The sequence below is a fragment of the Carcharodon carcharias genome, chromosome 12, assembly GCF_017639515.1.
Source record: "Carcharodon carcharias isolate sCarCar2 chromosome 12, sCarCar2.pri, whole genome shotgun sequence".
In the NCBI taxonomy this organism is placed as follows: Eukaryota; Metazoa; Chordata; class Chondrichthyes; order Lamniformes; family Lamnidae; genus Carcharodon; species Carcharodon carcharias.
Genome location: NC_054478.1, coordinates 115962968 through 115975984, shown reverse-complemented (window position 1 = coordinate 115975984; position 13017 = coordinate 115962968). Strand labels below are relative to the sequence as shown.

At 42.4% G+C, this 13017-nt stretch overlaps 1 protein-coding gene across 8 annotated transcripts in view; it reads right to left on the bottom strand.

Annotated features, from left to right (window-relative positions):
- LOC121284611 (collagen alpha-3(VI) chain-like) overlaps positions 1 to 13017 on the bottom strand; it is a 244605-nt gene that overhangs the window by 22758 nt on the left and 208830 nt on the right. For all 8 annotated transcript variants that reach the window (XM_041200115.1, XM_041200113.1, XM_041200119.1 and 5 more), the window contains 2 exons: positions 11454 to 12092; positions 4159 to 4737 (listed from right to left, as the gene is read on the bottom strand). In XM_041200115.1, coding sequence (XP_041056049.1) covers positions 4160 to 4737; positions 11454 to 12092 — 1217 coding nt within the window. In that variant the 3' untranslated portion in view covers position 4159. The remainder of the gene's footprint in view (positions 1 to 4158; positions 4738 to 11453; positions 12093 to 13017) is intronic.

Sequence of the window (13017 nt, the reverse complement as noted above, 5' to 3'; positions counted from 1 at the left end):
GTTGATAAGAATTCAGGAGTGGCATGTTCCTGCTAGGATGAAGGGTAAGTATGGCAAGTTTCAGGAACTTTGGATAACGAAGGATATTGTGAGATTAGTCAAAAAGAAAAGGGAAGCATTCATAAGGGCTAGAAGGCTGGGGACAGATGAAGCCCATGGAGAATATAAAGAAAGTATGAAGAAACTTAAGCAAGAAGTCAGGAGGGCTAAAAGGGGTCATGAAAAATCATTGGCAACCACAATTAAGGAAAATCCCAAGGCCTTTTATATATATGTAAAATGCAAGAGGATAGCCAGGGAAAGGGTAGGCCCACTCAGGGACAGAGGTGAGATTCTGTGTGTGGAGCCAGAAGAAATGGGAGAGATACTAAATGAGTACTTCTCATCAGTATTCACCTGAAAGAAGGACTTAGCAGTCGATTTGTCTGGGGAAGAGTGTGTAGATAGCCTGGATCATGTTCAGATCAAAAAAGACAAGGTGTTAGGCGTCTTGAAGAACATTAAGGTGGATAAGTCCCCAGGGCCAGATGGGATCTACCCCAGAGTACTGAGGGAGGCAAGGGAGGAGATTACTGGGGCCTTGACAGAAATCTTTGTATCCTCTCTGGCTACAGGTGAGATCCCAGAGGACTGGAGAATGGCCATTGTTGTTCCATTGTTTAAGAAGGGTAGCAGGGATAATCCAGGAAATTACAGGCCGGTGAGCCTTACGTCAGTGGTAGGGAAATTATTGGAGAAGATTCTTCTTGACAGGATTTACTACCATTTGGAATCAAATGAGCATATTAGTGAGAGGCAGCATGGTTTTGTGAAGGGGAGGACGTGTCTCACTAACTTGATCGAGTTTTTCAAGGAAGTGACAAAGATGATCGATGATGGAAGGGCAGGGGATATTATCTACTTGGATTTCAGTAAGGCCTTTGACAAGGTCCCTCATGGCAGACTGGTACAGAAGGTAAAATCACATGGGATCAGAGGTGAGCTGGCGAGATGGATACAGAATTGGCTTGGTCATAGAAGACAGAGGGTAGCAGTGGAAGGGTGGTGCTTTTCTGAATGGAGAGCTGTGACTAGTGGAGTTCTGCAGGATCAGTGCTGAGACCTTTGCTGTTTGTTGTATACATAAATGATTTGGAGGAAAATGTAACTGGGCTAATTAGTAAGTTTGCAGACGACACTAAGGTTGGAGGAGTTGCAGATAGTGAAGAGGATTGTCTAAGGATACAACGGGATATAGATCGGTTGGAGACTTGGGCGGAGGAATGGCAGATGGAATCTAATCCGGACAAATGCAAGGTAATGCATTTTGGAAGGTCTAATACAGATAGGAATTATACAGTAAATGGCAGAACCCTTAAGCCCTTAAGTGCATTGATGGGCAGAGGGTGTACAGGTCCATTGGTCACTGAAAGTGGCAACGTAGGTGGATAAGGTAGTCAGGAAGGCATATGGCATGCTTGCCTTCATCGGCAGGGGTATTGAGTTTAAAAGCTGGGAAGTCATGCTGCAGCTGTATAGCACCTTGGTTAGGCCACACTTGGAATATTGCGTGCAATTCTGGTTGCCACATTAGCAGAAGGATATGGAGGTTTTGGAGAGGGTGTAGTGGAGGTTTACCAGGATGCTGCCTGGTCTGGAGGTTATTAGCTATGAGGAGAGGTTGGAGAAACTTGGATTGTTCTCACTAGAGCGACGGAGATTGAGGGGCGACTTGATAGAAGTTTACAAAATTATGAGTGGCATGGACAGAGTAGATAGTCAGAAGATTTTTCCCAGGGTCGAAGAGTCAATTAATAGGGGACATAGATTTAAGGTGAGAGGAGAAAACTGCAGAGGAGATATGCGGGGCAAGTTTTTTACACGGAAGGTAGTGAGTGTCTGGAATTCGCTGCCAGAGGAGGTGGTGGAAGCAGGTACGATAGTGGTGTTTAAGAGGCAGCTTGACAAATACATGAATAGGACGGGAATAGAGGGATACGGACCCCGGAAGTGCAAAATGTTTTAGTTGACAGGCAATATAATCGGCACAGGCTTGGAGGTCCGAAGGGCCTGTTCCTGTGCTGAACTTTTCTTTGTTCTTTGTTCTTTGTTTTGAGATTGAGACCCATTGCATATTAGTCCTAATCTGATCTTTTTTCCAGGAACACAGAACTGTGAAACTGTTTTCCTCCTGTTCCCTCCAGAAGTCTTCAAGAAGAATGCCAGGCTTTAATGCACAAAAGATCAGAGTTGATGCATGGGAAGTCCTTGCTGCTGACTGGAGTGCCTGTGGAGACAAGGAGTCAGGAAGGGCATGGAAAAGCAGAGGACAAAAGAAATGACCAGATAGCAGAAAAAACAGCTCACTGAAAGGAAAAAAGAATCAGTTGACGTTGGGCCAATGCTATTCATCTGTGCCAGCTGCAGAAGGGACTGTCGCGGAATTGGTCTCGACAGCCACAACAGGCTATGTTCATTACAGAAGTGACATGCACCCTGCCATCATCTGCCAAGGGAGACAGATGCCTACTAAAGTAGCAAAGGGTCATCTGACATTGCTGCTTGGTGGAAATGCAGCAGGTGATTTTAAAGTGAAGTTGGTGCTTGTGTACCATTCCCACACCCAGGGCCAATGAAGGGTTATTCCAAGAACAAGCTACCTGTTCTGTGAAGAGCAAGCAAGAAGGCATGGGTAACCCAAGCAATTTTTGAGGATTGTTTTACATCCTACTTCTGACCAGCTGTCAAGGATTATTATTCAGCAAATAATCTTCCAACAAAGCATGGCTGCTCCTGGACAATGCTCCTGACCATTCTACGGCTCTTGATGACCTCAGTGACAATGTCAAGTTGATGTTCCTACCACCTAACACCACCTCCATTCTCAGCCTATGGATCAAGGGATCATTGCAACCTTTAAAGCCTATTGCCATAGAGGAGCTTTTGGACAATCCACAGGTGAAACTGAAGGTGATGATGCTCCTACACTAAAGGAATTTTAGAAGAATTATAACATAGTTAAGGCCATTGATAATACCTCTGGCAAGGAGTGAGGTTACCTCATTCAATATGAATGGTGGATGGAGAAAATTGTGGCCAGATTGTGTTAGAGCTAAAGACAATGTGGAACCTATTGATAAAGTTCAATTGTAGAAATAGGTAAGCAAACTGGATTGAATGAGGTAAATACCCAGGATGCTGTTGAGTTGCTTGTCTTCTATGAGAGGTTTTACCTACCACGGACCTGAAAGAAATGGAACAGCAGAGGACTGGAGAAAGGGGAAAATGATGAGCAAGAAGAACAATCAACCAAAGCATTTAGCTCAAGATCATTCGGTGATGTCTTGAAAAAGCTTGAAGAGGCAACAGCTATCTCTGATGAAGAAGACCCTGACAGAGATTGTAGTCCAAGAGAAAACAGAAGCACTAAAAATGGAGTCAACTGCTAGAGTGAGCTCTTTAGAGAAAAGAGAAAAAAAGTATAAGTCCAGCTGTCACTGGAAAAATTCCTTAAAAGTCTAACCACAAAGAACCCTTCAACGATGCTGCAAAGAGTCCTAACAGCCCTCCAAAAAGTCCTCAAAAGACCATTTCCAATAGCCCTCCAAAAAGTCCTCCCAACCTCCAGTAAAACCCATCTCCACCATCACTCACCCATTCCCTTAAATGAGACAAGGCTTTGCAGCTTGTTGAGTACCCAAACCTTAAGTTTTCTTACCTTTCTCACATTAGGATAAATTCATTGTTGATGTTTTCTGCATTTTCTTAATTTTAAAATGTTAATGTGCATGTTGGTGTGGAAATATATATTCCAAAAGACTTCCCCCAGGAACCTAACCCCATTTATAACATTGCGTCAATGTTTCACATAATGTTGCATTTTCTGGGAAGCAGCTAACTATGTTAACTGAGTACTTTTTTGTTTTGTAGTCTTTTCTTCTCTAATTTTATTGATGTCTTGCATTATGGACATTGGCCTAGGTTTCTTAATGACAATCATTGTATAACTCAAGAATGCCCAATTGCTACTAGGCATAATATTACGTTTTCCTTATTTGTGCTATATTGTTTGAATTCTTTTGCAATGCACAACATATGATTGTGTCTTTTCCATCAGTTTGAAACAAACATTCTTGCTTATCTGTTCATTTTAAATTGTTGTTGTTAAAAGACCCTTACCTTAAAGTGATTCAACAGAAACTGATTTCAATATCGATATCAACTGTTGTTGGATGGTTGGTATAGTGTGAAAGGTTTTTAGTACAAAAACAAAATCAGGAGAATATACTATCTGTTGCAGCTCTGCAGAATGTGCATTCTTGGCCCCGATAGCAATGGGCACTATACCAGCTTGCTTTACTGCGAATGCTGCCTGTCCAACATCATCCCTGGATTTTCCTGCAGTGATGAGCACTAGAATCTGCGTAGCTCCAGTATCTTGTCTGCTCCCAGCAGATGTGATAAAGACATTTCTTGTAACATAGTTCAGCGCAGCACCAGTGTTGAGGACTCTTCCTGTTTTCCATCTGAGCTGTGTTGTTGCAGCCAAAACCTCATCTTTACTTGCATAAGTATTAAGTCCAAATTCAGTTTTTGAGTCATGACTGTATTGTATCACAGCAATTTGATCTTTATCAGGTCCAATATCAAGTTCCTGGATTAGTCTAATCAGAAATGCACGGACTAGAGGAAATGCTTTTCCCATTCCAAGAGTGCCATCAATAAGGAAGACAATATCTCTCTGCCTGGCTACAGACGCTAAATAGAAATATAAGGAAAGAGTATAAAATCAGAATTTCTATAACACAACAAATCATTACATTCATATCACACTTTTGCACAGTAAAACATTTCAAGGGGCTTCAACAGAGCATAGCCAGACAAGAAAGATATTAAAAGAGGTTGGTTTAAAAGGATCAGAGAGAATTAGAGCTATCTGGAGAGGAAATTCCAGAGGATGGGCCTCAATGGTTGAAGCCAAGGCTAACAATAGAGGGGCAAAAGAAGTGGAGGATGCATAAAAGACCAGAGTCAGAGTAGCTCTCAGAGGATTGTAGAGCTGGAGGAGGTTACAGATGTAGGAAGATGTGAAGCTATAAAAAGATTTGAATACCAAAATTAGAATTAGAAATCAAGGCATTGTGGACCAGATGCCAGCCACAAGTCAGGAAGCATGGGAGTAATGGGTTGGCTCAAGATTTTGAAGGATGGAAGTTGGTTTAGTGGATGTTGACGTTCAGCACATTTTTTTCTCTCCAGCTGAATAATTAGCGAAATGGGTGTTAAGTTCAGTGTCATTACTCACTATTCCACCATCAGATTAAATGCACAGAGAGATGTAGAGAAGAAAAAACTAACCCTAACCAGCTTAACTCTTATTGTTCAATTGCCAGGTTAGTTAGGATACCAAAAGTCCAAACTTTCTTCCCAAATTTAATATATAATGCCATGCAGTAAGTCCCAAGCACAATGATATTCTATATGTTTGGATGAAACTGTTGGGAAAAATGTTTTTTTTAAATATTTAAACTGAACCCAAGAACTATTTATAAGCATTGCATCATGAAAATGGGCATTTGTATATTCTCATTGAAAATAGCTGGCTGCTCAATAATAAACAATGTCTTAATTTCTGTTATGGCTTCTTTTGAATAATTGGCAATTTGTGGAAGTTTTTTAGTGTTGAAACAAATTCAGGATCATGTGTAATCAATTGTGACTTTGATGTATCTGCACCCTTGGTACCAATAGCAATGGATATTAGAGCAGCCTGATCACTTTATCTGCTGTGTTGGGTAACACAGAGATGAGTACCAAAGTTTATGAAGCTGCAGGATTTCTTCTATGACCAACACTGGAGATGTTGTTTATAATATAGATAAGTGCAACATCAGTATTTGGGGAACTTCTTTAGTCCCAACTATTTTTTTTATTGTGTCCAAAATCTCATCCTCAGTTGGGACTGTTGGATTAGAACTGTATTGTAGCACAACGACTTGACCTTTGTTAGATCCAATATTGAGCTCCTGAATTATTTTCATAAGAAATTCATGTAGGAGAGGAAATTATCTCTCCATTCATTTGATCGGAAAGACAATGGGCAAGAAATGGGGCTAATTAGCACATATATAATTGGCACTATGACTGACCTTAAAGCTCCAAAATTGCAATGGTGGAACATAGGGAGAATCATGCCAGATGTCCTATGATGCACACAGTAAATATCCACCATGAGTATGTAAAACAAGCAGATAATGACATCAATCAACACATAATGCTAATTTGATCCCAGAAGTGCCATTTTGGAGCTCAACACTGTAGTCAATGCCTTCTCTTAACCTCACACAGCAGAACACGTGCTCAGCTGCAATTCTATTTCACCAATACTACTTAGAGGAATTATCAATTACTGGTTGATATTTTATTCTCAATCAGCTGCTGGTTGATATTTTATTCTCCTGTAGCTACAATTCTACAATGTGTAGCAGGTGCTGAAGGGCTTTTTACTGACTTCAAGACTTCTGAACAAACTTGGTATGCCACCACGCATGTGTGCAATGGTAAGCATTGGCCTTGGAACCCAGCATGACTAAGAGAAGCAGACAAGGCCATCAGAGCAGGACAAGCCACTGAAAAAGGGAGAAGGAGGTGAAGGGTTCCCAACTGGATGCTATATCTGGCCTGGGTGTTGACAGATTAATTCTACTTTTCTTCATGGGATGTGAGTGTCGCTGGCTAAGCCAGCATTTATTACACATTCTTAATTGCCCTTGAGAAGGTGGTAGTGAGCTGCCTTCTTGAACCGCTGCAGTCCCTGTGATGCAGGTCCACCCACAGTGCTGTTAAGGAGGGAGTTCCAGGATTTTGACCCAGCAACAGTAAAAGAACAGCAATATATTTCCAAGTCAGAATGGTGAGTGGCTTGGGGGAAAATACAAGGTGTTGCCATGCATCTGCTGCCCCTGTCCTTATAAACGGTAGTTGTCGTGGGTTTGGAAGGTGCTGTCTAAGGAGGCTTGGTTAGTGCCTGTAGTGCATCTTGTAGATGCTGCTGCTGTGCATCAGTGGTGGAGGGAGTGAATGTTTGTGGATGGGGTTCCAATCAAACGGGCTGCTTTGTCCTGGATGGTTTCTAGCTTCTTGAGTGTTGTTGGAGCTGCACTCATCCAGGCAAATGGATAGTATTCTATCACACTCCTGGCTTGCACCTTGTAGATGGTGGACAGGCTTTGGGGAGTCAGGAGGTTAGTTATTTGCCACAGGATTCCTAGCCTCTGACCTGCTCGTGTAGCCACAGTATTTATATGGCTAGTCCAGTTCAGCTTCTGGTCAATGGTAACCCCCAGGATGTTGGTAGTGGGAGATTCAGAGATAATAATGCCATTGACTGTCAAGGGGCGATAATTAGATTCTCTCTTGTTGGAGATAGTCTTTGCCTGGCACTTGTGTGGTGTGAATGTTACTTGCCACTTCTCAGCCCAAGCCTGGACATTGTCCAAGTCTCATTGTATTTGCTTTAGTATCTGAGGAGTCACGAATAGTGCTGAACATTGTGCAATCATCAGCAAACATCCCCACTCCTGACCTTATGATGGAAGGAAGGTCATTGATGGAGCAGCTGTAGATGGTTGGGCCACCTTGAGGAATTCCTGCAGTGATGTCCTGGAACTGAGATGATTGACCTCCAACAACCACAACCATCTTCTTTTGTGCTTGGTATGACTCCAACCAGTGGAGAGTTTTCCTCCTGATTCCCATTGACTCCAGTTTTGTTAGGGCCCCTTAATGCCATACTTTTCAAATACTGCCTTGATGTCGAATGTAGTCACTCTCACCTCACCTCTGCAATTCAGCCCTTTTGTCCATGTTTGAATCAAGGTTGTGATGAGGTGAATAACGCTGGTGGAACCCAAACTGAGCATCAGTGAGCAGGTTATGGCTAAGCAAGTGCCTCCTGATAGCCCTGTTGATGACCCCTTCCATTACTTCCTACCTGAACTTCAACAAGTAACAATTTGTGAAACATCTGCACTTCAGCAAGGATGCCTTTACTGAAATCTGCCATCTGCTGAAGTCACAACTGCAAGGACAAGAGCAGGACAAAGACCATATTGTCAGTGGTCGTGCAGGTGATCATGGCAATGAACTTTGTGTCTAGTTCTTTCCAAGTTGGAGCTGGAGATATTGGCAACATCTCACTGTTTGCTGCCCAATGTTGTGTAAGGGAGGTCACTGAGGCTCTCTCTTCTAAGACAATTCATTCTTTCTTGCCAGAGACAAGGAGGCAAAGCAAGCACATTGTTTCACTAGGATTGCTGGCTTCCCCATGGCACAGCGTGACACTGACTGCATGTATGTTGCTTTTATTCCACAAACTGGAATAGAAAGTGATCCTATACCCTTAATCTCCAACTGATTTGTAATCAGAGCCAATGAAGCATGCAGCTCAATGCCCAGTATCCTGGCAACTGTCATGATGCCTTCATTCCGCAGCTCCAGATGTGTTTGAGCCACAAGACAAGTCCAAGCATGGTTACTGGGTGACAAGGGCTATCCGCTGACGATAATAGTGATGATTCTGGTGTACAATCCATGCTCCAGTGCACATTTCAAAGCCATGCTGCCACATGTGATATAGCATTGGTGTTCCAAAACAATCTTTCTACAATGTGGACTGCTCTGAAGGAGCCCGAGAGTATTCGGTAGAGCAGGTTTTGTATTGCATGGTTGTCAGCTGTGCAAACCTCGCCATCCAGGAGGACAGCCCTTGCCACAGGTGAGGAGCTGAGGAGCAGGAGCATAAGGAGGAGAAGGAAGAGGAAGGGAGGAGACCTATAACTGGCAATTAAGGTCCACTAAAGGGTGTTTCCCTGCTACCACTTGTATTTTATCAGCGGCAGATAGGCACTTCACTCTTTGCGGAGACCACGCGGTGCTGCTGGGACTGATTAGCTGGTAGCTCAAGAAGGCGGGACCTCGTTCCGTAATAGGGCAGAAGTGCTGACTGGACATAATTAATTCCGTAAGGAGCTTGGCCCAGTTTTACGCTCCCCGGCCAAAGGAGTGTGCAATGGTCAAATATCCTGTCATGCACAGATGCATTTGTGACAAATAGATTGGTTCTCAAGAATGATATCAGATAAGTTCTTCCCTCTTGTTGGTTCTCTCACCAGCTGCTGTAGGCTCATTCTGGCATTTGTGCCCTTCAGGACTTGGTAAATTCAGGCTGTAGTGCTGCTCCCCAGCCACATTTGGTGATGGATATTGAGTTACTCCACCAGCCATGCTTCAGCCAGTCAGAAGTAGTACTGTGGCTGATGGCCAAGGTGGTGTTGCCCCCCAACATTCTCCAAAATGAGGGAGCCCAGTACATCAGTACAAAAGATAAGGCTGAAGCATTTATAACCATCTTCAGCCAGAAGAGCTAAGTGGATGATCCATCAACCTTCTGCTGAGGTCCCTAACATCACAGATGCCAGCCTTCAGCCAATTTGATTCACCCCACATGAAAAAGAAATGGCTGATAGGCATAGGATACAACAAAGGCAATGGGCTTTGACAATGTCTCAGGTGTAACACTGAAGACTTGTGCTGCAGAACCAGCTGGGTCCCAATAGTTGTTCCAGTACAGCTAGAACACTGGTACCTATCTGACAATGTGGAAAGTTTCCCAGGTATGCCCTGTCCACAAAAAAGCAGGACAAATCCAATCTGGCCACATACTGCCCCATCAGTCTACTCTCATTCATCAGAAAAGTGATAGAAGATGTTATTAACAGTGCTATCAGTGGCACTTAATGACAACCTGCTCACTGAAGCTCACTTTGAGTTCCACCAGAGCCAATTGGCTCTAAACTGCCATGGGCCAAACATGGACAAAAGAGCTGAATTCCAGAAGTGAGGTGAGTGTGACTGCCGACAACATCAAGGGCAACCTTTGACTCATGAAGGATCTCTAGAAAAATGACATTAATGGGAATCGGGGGAAATCTCATCGCTGGTTGGAGTCATACCTGGCACAAAGGAAGATGGCTGTGGTAGTTGTAGGCCAATCATTTCAGTCTCAGGACATTGTGGTAGGAGATCCTCAGGGTAGTGTCCTAGCAACCATCTCCAGCTGTTTCATCACTGACCTTCCTTCCAAAATAAGGTCAAAAATGGTGATGTTCACTGATAATGGCACAGTGTTCAGTAAAATTCACAACTCCTCAGGTAATGAAAAAGCCAGCGCTAACGTGCAGCAAGACCTGAACAACTTTCAGGCTTGGGCTCACAAGTAGCAAGTAACATTCTTATCACATAAGTGCCAGGCAACTACTATCTTCAACAAAAGGGAGTCTAACCATCTCCCTTGACATTCAACATCATTACCATTGATGAATGCCTCATCATCAACATCCTGGGAGAGGTTACCACTGACAAAAAACTGAACTGGACCAACCATATAAAGGAGGCTGCAAGAATTCTGTGGCAAGTAGTTCACCTCCTGACTCCCCAAAGCCTGTGCACTATCCACAAGGTACAAATCAGGAGTGTGATGGAATACTCTCCACTTGCCTGGATGAGTGCAGCTCTAACAACAATCAAAAAGATTGATCAGCATACTTATCCACCACCTTCAACATTCACTCCTTCCACCGCTGGTACAAGATGTACTGCAGCAACTCACCAAGGCTCCTTCTACAGCACCTTCCAAACATGTGACCTCTACCATCTAGAAGGACAAGGGCAGCAGAGAGCTTATGGTTAAGGAGGTGGCTTGCAAGGGCAATTAGGAATGGGCAATAAATGCTGGCCTTGCCAACAAAGCTCACATTCCATGAATGAATAAAAAACAAAACATTCTCTGTGGATGCAAGTTCTGTTTTCTAACTGCTCCTGGGGGAAGTTTCTCCTGAATTCCCTATTGGATTTATTACTGACTTTCATATTTATGACAAGTTCTGATTTCGTATGCATCTCTCTCTACATCTCTATATCTACCATATCAAGCCCTTTTATAATCTTAAAGCATCTGTCAGGTCACCCCTCAGTTCTATCTTTTCTAGAGAAAAACTCCCTTGCTTATTCAGTCTTTCTTGACTGGTATAACATCTCAGTTCAGATGTAATTCTACTAAATTAATTTTGCACCTACTGCTGTACCTTTGCCTTTTATGTAAGATAGGGACCAGAATTGTTCACAATATTTTAGGTGTGGTGTAAGCAAGTTTAATAAAGTTTAACTTCTCTCTGCTTTTCAATTCTATCTCTCTAGAAATGAACCCCAATGCTTTGTTTTTCTTGTGACCTTTAATCTGCACCACTACTTTTAGTGATTTGTGCGTCTGTATTTTTGATTTTAGCTTTGAACCAATTTGCTACTTCAGTATTTTTGGTGAATGCTGAAGTATTGTATAGAAGATTAAAAATCCTTTAGAAGTATTAGCACTAGTAATGCAGTCATCATTAAAGTACAAAACCCAATTTGTGTACCTTTTTCATTAGTAACTAGTGGTTCTCCAGCAATTACAATTGATTCTCCAGTAGTTACTGTTGGAGCAGATAGTGTTGACAATGGTGTCATCACCCGTTCCTGTACATTTGGTAGATTATGGAATTCTTTGACACTGAAAACCAAATTGGAGTCAGTTGCAATTTCTCGCAGTTGTGCTGGGTCTGCATTTCTTACTCCAACAGCAAAGGTTGCTATGGCAGCTCGCTTTAGTGCATCTGCATATGGTTTAACAGCATCCATCGATCTACCACCAGTGAACACCACCAGAAATTGTGGAACTCCTTGATCTTTTCTGCTTCCTGCATGACTGGTAAAGTGGTTTCTAAAGACAAAATCCAGTGCTGCACCAGTATTGAGCATTGTTCCACCATTCAATTTGAGTCCTTTGACATGACTCAGAACTTCAGCTTTTGATGAGTAGGTATCAAGATAGAACTCAGTTTTTGTATTGTGACTGAACTGTGCCAGACCCACTCGCACTCTGTCACTTCCAATATTGAGGTTTTCAATTATATTTCTGATGAAATCATGGACAAGAAGTAAATTTGTGTTCCCAACATTGTCTGATCCATCAATAAGGAACACAATGTCTCTCTTGTTCACTTCTTCAGGCAAAACTGCAAAAGAATATACAGTGTAAGCAGCAGCAGATCACATAAAACTTGTAATTATTATTTATAACCAGGAAAATCTCTATCCATATTGTGATAGATCCTTATCACATCAGCTGCCATTGATACAAAAGGCAAAGACTGGTAAATTAGGCAGGATCACAAAAAATAAAATCACAGAATCACAGAATGGTTACAGACAGAAGGAAGCCATTTTGCCCATCGAACCCTAGAAGGCTCTCCAAAAGAGCAATTTAGCTACACACTAAATTAGTCAGTCCTTTCCCCAGAGTCCTGCAAATTTTTTTTTCCCTTTAGACAGTTATTCGGTTTGCCCCTGCAACTCTCTCAGGGACTGCATTCCTGATCCTAACCATTTGCTGTATAAAAAGGTTTACCTGAGACCATCTTTAGCTCTTTAAATCTGAGACCTCTGGCTCTCAACCCTTCCAGCAATAGAAAGTTTCTCCCTAACATCTCCGTCTAGACCCCTCATGATTTTGAACACCTTGAAAGAATCTCCTCTCAACCTTCTCGTCTAAAAGGAGAGCAAGTCCAGACTCTCCAATCTATTTACGTAACTGAAGTCCCTTGTCCCTGGAATCATTCTCGGAAATCCTTCTAGTACAATTTCCAAAATCTTCACATCTTTTTCAATATTGTGGTGCCCAGACTTGGAATCAAAACTCCAATTGAGGCCCAACCATTGTGTTATAACGATTCATCATTGACCTTTTATACATTATACCTTTATTTATAAAGCTCAGAATCCCATATACCCTTTGAAACAATTTTCTCAACATTTACTGCTGCCTTCAACAATTTGTGAACGTATGTTCTCAGGTCTCTGCTCCAGCACTTCCTTAAGAATTGCACCCTAGAGTTTATATTGCCTTTGCTCATTCCTCCAACCAAAATATATCACTTCACA